General features: G+C 41.7%; 1 protein-coding gene across 9 annotated transcripts in view; it reads right to left on the bottom strand.

Annotated features, from left to right (window-relative positions):
• The window catches only part of PASD1 (PAS domain containing repressor 1), a 111,165-nt gene that overhangs the window by 40,660 nt on the left and 57,785 nt on the right, over positions 1-12,720 (bottom strand). For all 9 annotated transcript variants that reach the window (XM_081179006.1, XM_081179005.1, XM_081179004.1 and 6 more), the window contains exons 2-5: positions 7,649-7,705; positions 6,185-6,339; positions 4,711-4,802; positions 817-906 (exon numbers count right to left, since the gene is read on the bottom strand). In XM_081179006.1, coding sequence (XP_081035132.1) covers positions 817-906; positions 4,711-4,802; positions 6,185-6,339; positions 7,649-7,680 — 369 coding nt within the window. In that variant the 5' untranslated portion in view covers positions 7,681-7,705. The remainder of the gene's footprint in view (positions 1-816; positions 907-4,710; positions 4,803-6,184; positions 6,340-7,648; positions 7,706-12,720) is intronic.

A 12,720-nucleotide genomic window follows, 5' to 3' on the forward strand; every position in this document is an offset into this window, starting at 1 on the left:
TTAAGAAAGCCATGGAGAGGGGCTGTGTGCCTAATGGCAAGTGGGTGGGGGGCCCCCTCTGGCTCTGAGAAGGAAAAAGTCAGTTGGCTGGGATGTGACCTGGAGTGAAAAGGTTGCAGTTTGGAAAAGGCGGCAAGCTGGAGAGAGGGTCAGAGCCATGGCTGATTTCTGCTGGCTATGGGAGAAACGAGACCATCTTGGGGCGTCAATGCTATGAACTCTTCTACCGTAGGGTCAGGTTGTATATATGTGTAATAAACTATATGTCCTAAAAGATACCAATTTTGCCTAATGTACCCATATGAGGGAATGTACCTGAAAATGCACACAAACTGTCAGGTGGACTTTTAAGAAAAAACAATGCACACTCCTCATGAGGAATTCAGGCAAAGTGTACTTAAGAATGGGAAAATGAGAGACCAAGAGAGACCAAAATTAATCGATTTGTCTATTCCCTAGACCACACTATGGCAGTTCTACGTGCAGAATCTCAGAACATCACTGTACGTATTGGGATGAGGATGACAGTATTTCTACAGACTTAAAGACAGCATGCGGTAAGAACCCATTATTATCCCCTGCAATTTCTGACCAAACAAGTTTTTGTCTGCAAGTTTTTGTCATGCTTCTAGAAAGCCATGGGTTAGAAAAGACAGCAACATCCAAATATATCTACTTAGGGACAACAACAGTTGTATTAAACTTAATCCAAGTCTCTGAAAAATTACTTTGCATACATGATTGTCGCATTTCATCCATACTGACATTCCTAAGGAAAACAGTAAGATTTTCAGACATTATGTTGTGAGAACTTACCGGTAAATGCCCAAGAAGAGAAGAGACACTATCAGATACATAAATAATAATCCCATCAGTGGTAAGTGCAATGAGAAAACCATCTAATGCCTATATGGAAAAAGAAGAAATAATTTAGATTAAAAACCCTGCTTCCATCCTGTGTGAGAGAGAAATAATATTATTGAGTGACATTCAACGTCAGTTTTATTCAAAGTAGGCTAACTGGAATCAATGAACATAAGCAGTTTAAATCCACTTATTTAAATGGGTCTACTCTGAATATTATTTATTTGGGTACGCATTTTTAAAATAATAATATAATAATCAAAATATATAAATTAGAAACAAATGCAATTGTTATTTTTATTCTGAAATTCTTTTCCCAAGTTGTCTGCTGCTGCCACGAACATTTTCTATTTTTATATATGTTGCTTTATTAATGGATTCCCCCCCCCCCAGGGTCTTCTAAGTACTTCAAGATCTTTTTCAAAAGCTATTTTTGATTTATTGTGAGATTGTTGGGATTTCAGTCATTTTTACATATACATACTGTCAGTGTTCTTCTGGTTTCTGCCTTATTTCCATTAAAAATAATAGTTATACCATACTTCAGAAAGGATGTCTTATTTGTCCTTTATCTAACTGTCGTTTTTGTGTTACCTTTTCTGTTAGTTCAATAAACTGTAATTTAGAATACTATTTATATATGCTTATAGATAAATGTCATTAGGAGTCAGTAATATATAACTAATATAATCTTTAATCTGGGTTTATCATGCTGTTCTTAGTATATATAATAAAGCTAAAGATGCAATTAAAACATTTTGATCTGTGATCCTCACCCCCCCCCCCCATTACATGAAAAGAATTGTTCCAGAAAGGTAAAACTGTGGGGCAACTCCACCATATGTTACAATATGTACCTTTTATAAAGAGGCCCTGCTAGCAATTAAATGGTTCTGTTCCTTTAACATGAGGTATTTTAAATGTCATGCAAAACCATCTGTGCATTGATTTCAAAAAGTTTTGTGAACACATTTATTTAAAAGTAAGTCTTCAATGGAAGACTAGTAAGTACATATAATACTGCAGCTATGCAGCTTGATCCTATGTACATTTACTCAGAGGTAAGTCCTTGCGATAATAGCTGCAATCTTATTTACATGTTCTTGGGAGTAAAGGCTATTGTGTGCATGTTAAGTCTAGTTGCGAACAACTCTGGGGTTGCATCGCTCATCTCGCTTTACAGGCCAAGGGAGCCAGCGCTTGTCTGCTCCGCAGACAGTTATTCCGGGCATGTGGCCACTGGCAGAGGAGGAGGGGGACGGGGGAGGGCCCCGCCCCCGGCAGTGTGATCCTGGCGGAGTTCCATCGTGGCTGTCCCCCCCGCCCGCGCTGGGCACCACGCCCCCAGGACGCACACCACGCCCCTTTGAGCGGCGTGTCCCATCCTCGGGACGCATGCCAGCCCGGCCCCCGCCTGCTCTCTGCCCCCGGTGCTGAAGCATGAAGCTTCGCCACTGAATGTGGCCAGCATGGCTAAGCCGCTTCTGGCGAACCAGAGCAGCGCACTGAAACGCCATTTACCTTCCGGCCGGAGTGGTACCTATTAATCTACTTGCACTTTTGGCGTGCTTTCGAACTGCAAGGTTGGCAGGAGCTGGGACCGAGCAATGGGAGCTCACCCAGTTGAAGGGATTCAAACTGCTGAACTTCTGATCGGCAAGCCCAAGAGGCTCAGTGGTTTAGACCACAGCGCCACCCACGTCCCTCATTGTGTGCATAGGGATGTGCAAACAACTGCACAGTTAGAGTACATATTATTTCAAGCACACTTAAGAGTACAATCCTAAACAGATCTATTCAGACATAATTCCCAATGAAATCTATGGGGCTTAGTTGACTACATATCTAATTTAAAAAAAAAAATGGTTAAAAATGAAAATAAACAATTTCCTTAAATGACACCAAATTCTGAGCTTTTAAGTAATTTTTTTAAAATTCCATGTAACGTTTGGATAATTATAACATTGAGTGAACTTCTGTAATACGAAGTAATAAATTATTGTTAGGTTTCCCTAACTCAGCGTTCCACAATAATTACCCAACACAATGCACACTATACACTGCATGACATCATGTGTCCCCCACACCTTAGGGAAATTAGTATAATTAGATTTTTTGAGAAACATACACTGTGTACATAACATTACAGTCTATGCTAGCATTCCCCAATGGCTGCCCATCCGGCATGGTCAATGGGCAGGGGTGATGGGAGTTGTAGTTCATCAACATCTAGAGAGCACCAGGTTGAGGGAGACTGGTGATGCAATGCCATTTTTGAACAATTATTAGGGAGGGCAGTACAAACTCCAAACTCAGAAGGCTTCGGCATATTTCGAAGCAAGTCCCATTGAGCTCAGGGGTTAATCTCAGGTAAGTCTTGCCATTAAGAAGGATTCTTCAATGCCACTTGTCATTTTAGAATCAAAACCATGAAGGCAAATAAAGAGTTCAGGTGGGATAATAACTACCTTTCAGCAGTTTATTCCTGAACTACTTCAGAGGCTATTTGGTGAGAACTTTAGTGAACTCAATAACCTTTGCTCCTTTTTACCTTCATCCATGTATCTGTTTTCCCCAGAACATCACTGTATTTTAAAAATTAAAGAACACCAGGTTTTCACAAGCCACATGGAAAAGTCCCAGCCATATTATTTGAAACAGCAACACAGAGACCTGGGAGTCCACAGCAGCAAAAATTTTCTGTTCCCTTTATTCTGACTTAATTCATTCCATTTCATTATTTCTCTCCCTAGTCAATGTTTCTTATTTATGTCAGTGCGGTAAAAGGCTTGGAGTTTTGATGAGTGCTGCACACATGGCAACATGCTCTTGAGATCACAACTGTGTTGTTGTTGTCAGGTCAGCAGGGAGCCAAGATGAGCAGCTTGGACGGGGGGGTGGTGTCCAGTACCCTTCCTTCCCACTCCCCAAATTATTCATGGGGAAATCATTAAAATAATGTCAAAAATAAAGAACCTTCAGCACAGAGAAGGTTCATTAAATAGTCCTCTATCTGCAAATGAAGACTGCGAAGAGCTTGTCTCGTCTCAGGCAGGAGCCTGTTTTGACTGAACTGCAATGGACTGACTCGCTCATCAAGAGGCATTTGCAGATGGAGATAAACATATCTTCTTTTCCAAAGAAGGTGAGTCATCACATCTCTATGAGAAGGAAATAATCAAGACACTGCAATTCTAGGGCAGTGCACACCCTTAAACATTGGCAGGGGAAACAAAAGCAGAGAACTGTCTGAAAACAACGGGAAACCTTGCTTTAACAAACAATTAAAAGCAAGACGGGTTGGTAAGTTGGTAGGCAGATAGATGGACTCTTTTATATATAAAAATGTGCAGAATGCTTATTTCCCACTAAGCCTGATTGAGAATGGAAACCCAAATAGGATGATTCACAGAACACGTAAAAAAATCATTTGGCGAATGTCCAAATATACCCGTAGTTGGGGTGGCTCAAGTGTAAGGTTTATGAACTTCCCAATTCCCACAGTAAACATGGAAAATAGTTGGGAATATATGATTAAACAAACTGCAGAAGGGCTGTTAGGCATTTTATTCACTGCCAAAACAACTGGATGTCAGGCTTTGGAAACCAGAAAGATGCTTCAAATCTTAATTCTTCATATCGCCAGCCAAGTTATTTGTGAAAAGTGAAATTCACAGCCAGACTGTCACATGTGTAAAGCTGTTGGCAGATGGCATTCTGTATTACGCTGGGTGTGGTTTTTCTAGCACCTTTCAGAAGGACAGCAGGTTAATGACCTGGTGACAAAGAGAACTGAACATCAGCACCCCCACCCCCATATTCTGTACAATTTTAATTCTATCCTACCTCTAACATCAACTGAGTGAACTCCTCGTTGCTAAGAAATGAAGGTTTCCAGTCTTGCCTAATCTCACAGGCCTCAGTCTGTGCTGTGATTTCTAAAAGAGAAAACAAGGAGGGCAGGCAAGTTATGATTTTGAGCAGCACAGGAGTATCAAACACTGTGAAACATGAAGCCCATTTAAAGGGAGCAATATCAGAAAATTAGACATATTATATACCACCCCTTCAGCCCTGTACTAGAAGATAATCTAACTATAGACAAAACAGTGAGGAAAAACCTGACAATCATCTCTAATGACTAGAAATAATTATTGATCTGATAAGGAAACAGGAGAATGCAGATAATGCCACGGCCCAAATCCAGTTTTAGTTGGCATGGGACCAAATGCAGAAGACCGCTGAGGCAAACATGCATTTGAACACACATCCCATAAATATACTCAATCCTCAATCGTGTTCATGTCTTACTGGTGTCCATGATTCCCAGTCCAGAAACCTCTTTAGTTGCATGCAGTGCTTTTTTTCTGGGGGGGACGCAGGGGTATGCATACCCCTAAATATTTTGTGAATCTAAATTTGGCCTCATTGAGGCAGTATTTCAATATGAGTAGGAAAATGAGAGTACCCCTAAACATTTTTTTAGAAGAAAAGCACTGGTTGCATGACATTTTTGACAATGAAATAATCTCCCTCTCTTCAGCGCCCTTATAGTTTTGGAACAGTTTCTAAGGAGTTGCATGCAGAAGGTCCCAGGTTCAGTCCTGGACATTTCCAGTTAAGAAAGACCACATAACAGATGTTCTGTAAGACCTCTGACTCAGGCTCTGTAGGCTCTGTCTGAGGCTTCCCCAATCTGAAGCCTGCCAAATGTTCTGGACTACAGCTCCTATCAGCCCCAGACAGCATAGCCAATTGTCAGGAATGATGGGAGTGGAAGTCCAAACATATGGAGGGCAACATGTTTTGGAGTACTACAGTTCCATCTTTGCCAAACAGAATAGGCACAAAGGGCTAGGAATCAGCATAAGGCAGCTCCATGTGTTCATACAAGGGTTTTACAAAGTTTGTAAGGGGGGGAAATGCAAAAGGTTGAGTGTTAATTTGCATAAGTACTCATGCAGCTCTTTTTAAAGTATTTATTTTAAAAGCTCAAGGCTCTCCCTTTTTTATGCCTTACCATGTTAAGAGCCACATCCTTGTCATTTCAAAAGCTTCTTATAAAATATATTTGCCTTGGGAATACATGCCCTCTTCCCTCTTTCCCCAAACTAGAGATTATATATCCTGTTTGTTTGTGCTCTTTAAAGAGAGGCTAACTGGGTGGGGTGGGTTATCGCAAGGCATTGCACACCTTTTAAAGCTTGTGATATGCATTTTAAGATGTCTGTAGTGCAATATACTTCAGTAACAGTAAAAATAGCAATGGCACTACTAAGAAGGGAGGCAGAGAAAAGGAGCCTGCAGGCAGTTCAGGTACCTTTCTGTTTCTGTAAGAAGTCGATGGTCCTCTGCAGTATTGTGGATTTGTCCATCTTGAGTGGATGCCCATGGCCTTGCAGCATGGTACATAGTTCCTTAATAAGGACGTTGAATTGGTCTCTTCTTTTCTTTTCTGACTTGTTGCGCGATGCCCTAGTCAATGGAAATCACAAAAGTGCGTTGAAAATAATGAAGGGATAATGAAAGAACTGTGAAATCGAGGTTTAGGTCGTGATCATTTCAACATTTTTAAAACAGCCACAAAGACCTGTTTTCTTACCATAGCCTTTCACAGCTAGATTCCAGACTATGGTTATTTTTAGGTGGGATTCAATTAGATACTGGCATATTCAGGTGGTTCAATTAAAGTTGATTCAGCATTCTTCTGCACAAACCCACTGCCCCCCCCCAACACAAAAGCGAGTTTCTTGCAATAAGGAAACAGATGGGAAAATGAAGTAACAATTGCTTGATGCAACATTATATGACCTCCCTTAAAATAAGTAACAATAAGTAATTGGTGTCATCTAACCTCTCTGCAAACTTTGCAAAAAACAAATCAGGGTAAGTGCTCAAGAAACAGGTCATCCGGAAGCAACCTGTGATTGGGTTACATACATACGATACAGTACTGTTCTCTGGCTCTGGAATATTAGATCTATGCTGGTAAGTATTATTGTATGGTTTATGTTGGCTTTTAACACTGTTTTGATGTTTGAAATGGTTTTAATATTATATTTCATTGTGTATGTGTTGGTGTGTGGTTTGTAAACCACTTTGGGAGGCAACTCCCTGCATTTGGGATGAAGTCTACAGGTGCAATCTCCAGGAAACCTAATATGAAATAAGTGCTAAACAGTGCCTCCTTTTTTAAACTGATAAGAATAGATACTACACTTGACCTTAGGCACTGCACAGCTGGATACTAAATGTTAGGGGGAAGCCTACTGCAGTCATTTGGCTTTGCCCCTGTTGGAAACACAATGTTGGCCAATTGTGCTTGCATGAACCCAACAGGATTGTGAAGATCTTACATCCTTAAAGAAAGAGTTATTTCCAGCCCAGTGCCCTGACTCCAGCAGCACCAAATTCTAGGGGAAAGTGTGGGTGGAATAATTATGACATGGATCCACATTTCAGTTATTCACCCACAGTTTCTAAAACATCAAAAAGATGCATGTAGCAACTTTTGGGGCTAATGAACTTTGACAGTTTTATCCTTTAATAAACTTTGATAATTTTGATAATTTCACCCTTGTTAGCCATGATGAAAACGGATGCCATCTTGCATGGTACACAAATCTGTACTACTACAGAATAAGAAACAAGAGTGGGAAACGACCCTCCATTTTGGGTCTTTGGGCTTTGAGTCATTGTTATCAGAAGTGGTATAGTAAACTGTTTTTGCATTTTCAGATAAGGACAGGTGAGCTTGGGGAATGACATGCGCCTATATCCATACCTCTTTGCCCTGTCCTTCTCATCTTCGTCCATCAGCTCGTTTACACAATACAGAGTTCTGGAACACAAGGAGAATACGAGAGGCATGAGAAACATTGCCCAATGCTATGAAGGTGGCAATTGCCCAATGCTTTGAAGGTGGCAGCTTCATCAACCAATAATTGTTGATGCTGCTGTATTTGATTCATTTAGATAAATAACCTGTCTGACCCAAGCTCAGGATAGATAAAAACAAAACAAAACACCCAACTACACCATTTTCAATATTTTATCTACTTATATACACCTGCATATAACTTACCGTACATTTTAAAATACTAAAACAGTAAACAATATAACAACATAAATCATAAAATAACAAACATATAATAAAAATTCAGAGTAACTACCTCAGAATGGTTGGCTCACCTTTCAAAGAAGCCCTTGAAAACAAAGAAGTTTTACTTCAGTGTTGAAAACTCTGGACAGCTGATGAGGATTACAGAGATCATAAGATGGCCCTCAGGTGTATAAAAAGGTAAAGGACCCCTGACAGTTAAGGTCAGCAAGCCCTAGGCTCAGTGATTTAGACCACAGCCCCACCCACGGCCCATCATCAGGTGGATAAAAGGTAAAGGGACCCCTGACCATAGGTCCAGTCACGGACGACTCTGGGGTTGCGGCGCTCATCTTGCTTTACTGGCCAAGGGAGCTGGAGTACAACTTCCAGGTCATGTGGCCAGCATGACTAAGCTGCTTCTGGCGAACCAGAGCAGTGCACAGAAACACCATTTACCTTCCTGCCAGAGTGGTACCTATTTATCTACTTGCACTTTGACGTGCTTTCGAACTGCTAGGTTGGCAGGAGCAGGGACTGAGCAACGGGAGCTCACCCTGTCGCGGGGATTTGAATCGCCGACCTTCTGATCAGCAAGTCCTAGGCTCTGTGCTTTAACCCACAGCGCCACCCACACCTCAGGTGTATAGGGAACCATTAAAAATGCCTCTCCTAAAGGAAAACACAACAACTGGTTCACACAACATGATAGGTCTGAGCTTGAAAGAGCATTGCCCTCTGTGAGATTTTTATGTTAGCATTGCACAGCTGCTGAACCAAGGTCCGACTTAACATGTCATATGAACTGGGGGTACCGGTTAGCCATACAACAAGCCTCGGCTACAGATCATGGTTAACCAAGATCCAGGGTTCACAGCTTTGCTTATTGCGGCACCACATTGATTTAAAGCACAGGGGAGAGCAAAGCAGATGAGATCTCTTACTCAGCAGCTGGCACATTTACACTAGTCATTGGTTTGGTTTAGTATGGCGTGTGAGTGCAACCCATGTCAGATAGAGAGAAGTTTGCTTTTCTATATCAGAAAGCTAAATCTGTGTGCAAATCTCGAACATGCTTTACATGTTCAAAACCACAGGAAAAAATGGGGGTGAAATCACATCTTCAACGCAATGGAACTCACTGAAAACAGCTATGGAACAAATTGTTTCTCGGCTGACGACTTGCATTAAATCCACTGGTTCGGAGTGATTATGAGAAATCACATCCCAGTTTTGACAGATGGGCTGTGGCAGGAAAACCAAGCCACAATCTGTCTCCACACCCTTTTGATTTCACCAGCGTTTACACTGCTGGGAATGATCCTCCCTTTTGAAAAAATCCCAACCAGAACTAATCACAGCCATGCCATCAGAATCATCCTCCATCAGTGACTGTAATGAACAAATCACAACCCCAGGAACTCACAAGCCACTTTCAGCGGTGCGTCCAGAGGACCACACCTAGTGCCCCAGGAAATTTTTTTGGTGGGTACAACAAAATATTTTTTGCTGCATGGCAACCGCCACCTCAAGTGATTTAACAGCTACATAAGTTTTAAAACTTCAGGAGAACAATATGGAAGAAAAGCAGGTCTCTTTTTTCCCCCAGCCAGAACTTGCCAGAACTCAGTTCCGGCACCTCTCAGGTGGGCATTGTTGCCATTTTAAGAGAACATGGTGAGTTCCAGCATTCCTTTTTTTATTTTTTTTAAGAAAAATAGCAGTGAAGAAAAGGCTCCGCTGTTGTTTATTATGACCTTAGAAATACTGCTTCAGAATGTAAGGGAAAACAGGGAAATTAAAGGTATTGAGGTGGGACCTAGAGTCTATAAATTAAGGGTGTTTGCTGATGATGTGCTGTTGACTCTAGAACAAACCTTGGAGAGTGTTCCCAAAGCATGAGAAGAAATTAAAAGGTTTGGAGAAGTGGCAGGTTTCAAAATAAATTTAGATAAAACCAAAATGTTGGTTAAAAACATGGATGAGCAGTCAAATTTTTTTTTTAGAAAGGATGTCTGGTTTAAAAATAGGCAAAAAAAAAAGGTAAATATTTGAGAATGGCTGACAGTAAGAAATCTCAACCTATTTGAAAATAATTATTTAAAAAAAAAATGCATGCAAACGCTGCATTAGATTAGGTTAGCATAGACAGGACTGACATTAGTACCTGGCATTCTTAAGCAACTTCCAGGGCTCTAGCAAGAAGCTCAGGCAACTAGTCTCCATTTCAGTTTCCCCCAGGGAGGATAAAAATCATTGATTTTTTTAATAAAAAAATATGGATTTTTAAAATATAAATTGGATTTTTTGATTTAAATCATTTTTTTTATTTAAATTGGATTTTTTAAAATAAAATGCTTTTGAAGGAAAAAAATCTTTCTAAAGATAGTTTTCTATTTAGGTTACATTATAGGCCAAAGGCTATAAGGTTACATTATAGTCCATAAAGAAGGCTGATCGCCGAAGAATTGATGCTTTTGAATTATGGTGCTGGAGGAGACTCTTGAGAGGCTCATGGACTGCAAGAAGATCAAACCTCTCCATTCTAAAGGAAATCAGCCCTGAGTGCTCACTGGAAGGACAGATCGTGAAGCTGAGGCTCCAATACTTTGGCCACCTCATGAGAAGAGAAGACTCCCTGGAAAAGACCCTGATGCTGGGAAAGATGGAGGGCACAAGGAGAAGGGGACAACAGAGGATGAGATGGTGGGACAGTGTTCTTGAAGCTACCAACATGAGTTGGACCAAACTGCGGGATGCAGTGGAAGACAGGAGTGCCTGGCGTGCTCTGGTCCAAGGGGTCACAAAGAGTCGGACACGACTAAACAACTAAACAACAACAACATAGTGCAAAGGCAATAATTAATTTAATTATGTAGCATGAGGCTTTATATGCCATGTTTAAATTTTTTGGTAAATGAATTCCATTAATCCATTCACAACGTCATGCTCTTCCAGAGGTTTCTGTAAGATTATTTAAGGCAGTTTTTCTAACAAGAAGATATTTCACAGATGCTTGTTTTTACAGTTCTCAAAAGTGTGAAACAGTGTCTGCAGAGGTAACATGACTTTTCTTCACAGGAAAAATGTTATAAAATAAACATACAGAGTTGTGGGGGGAAACCTTAATCCCATTTTGTTCCTTTGCAAATTTATATACACAGAATCGACCCCTTACCTCTTAACTGCTAAGTTCCAAGAGGTTCAATGAATAGATTGTTTGGAGTGGAATAGATCTGCGCAAGTAGCTAAGTGTGAAGCAGTAAAAATGAAAGTGCAGCCTTGTGAGCAGAATACTCCACAAGTCTTGGGATCTTTGTGTAATAATTGTGCATGTCTGTGCAACTCAGACTTGAGGCAAGTGCAACCTTTTCCCAATCCCACTGGGTTCCAACAACTGTACTAACACTTAACTGTACAGAATAGGCACCTGAATGTAGAAGCAAATCCAAAGGGGTGTGTATGTGGAAATAGTAACTGGGATCTGTAAGTCCCCGGTGAGACCTTGAAGTGCTTGCCAGTCAACTAATAAAAGAGTTCACTGCTTCCAGGCCCTTCTTCCCAGGGCTCGCCTGGCATTGTCCAAACAATAAAGTCTCTACCCAATAAAGTCTCTGCAGCAGGAATCCCTGAAGTTCTCTGCTCCAGACCCTGGTTCCCATTTTACAGCTTTCCACCAGCCTGTTTCTCCTCCTCCTTGTTCTTTCTGCAAGCCTGTTGCAGCCCAGGCCTACCAACTGTATCTCTCCTCGCCGCTAGAAAAAGGATGACCAGCCTCTCCAAACTCAGTCTAAGTTTTTTTAAAATAATAATAATAATTGTTTAACCACATCAGTTAACAAACATGGATACATATGCCCAGTGGTTTTTTCCTAAAAAATATTTAGGGGTACTCTCATTTTCCTACTCATATTGAAATACCGCCCCCCTTAATGAAGCCAAACTTGGATTCACAAAATGTTTAAGGGTATGCGTACCCCAGTGGCGTAGCGTGGGTTGTCAGCACCCGGGGCAAGGCAAGCAATTTGCTCCCCCTAACCCGTGGGTTTGCGCCCCCTAACCCTAACCCCCAGATGTTGCGCCCGGTGCGGCCGGCCCCCCCTGCACCCCCCACGCTACGCCACTGGCGTACCCCCAGGAAAAAAGGACTGCAAATGATATAATGTTACTGTTTTAGTTAATTGTTTAAATTGTTATTAAGGAAATGGTTATTTTTCTCCTTCCAATAAAGTACAGCAGAAAAGTTGTCCAAATATAAAGAGTTAACTTATTAAACCTCACAATAATTTCATAATTATCTATGTATTTCTAATAGTGGAACCAAATCAGTAATTTTTGATAGAACTGTAAAAACTACCGTATTTTGCGCCCCATAAGACGCACCGGCCCATAGGACGCACCTAGTTTTTTTGGGGGGAAATAAAGAAAAAAAAATTTATTTCCCCCCCAGGTGCGGGGCTGGAAGAACCAGCTCGGGGAACAGTGGGAAGGCACGCTCTGCCTCCCCGCTGTCCCCCGAGCTTGTGGGGCTGGCGATGGGGAGAAGTGCGCTGATCCCGGGACGGCAGGTAGCTCTGCGCCGCCATCCTGAGCGGGGCGGGACTTAGCGCCCCGCTCGGGATGGTGGCGCAGATCTGCCTGCAGTCCCGGGACTGCAGGCAGCTTTGCGTGGCCATCTGGAGCGGGGCGGGCTTCGCCCCCGGCTCCCGGTGGCCGTGCAGAGCTGCGCTGATCCCGGGACGGCAGACAGCTCTGCG

Source organism: Podarcis bocagei (assembly GCF_964188305.1).
Source record: "Podarcis bocagei genome assembly, chromosome: Z".
In the NCBI taxonomy this organism is placed as follows: domain Eukaryota; kingdom Metazoa; phylum Chordata; class Lepidosauria; order Squamata; family Lacertidae; genus Podarcis; species Podarcis bocagei.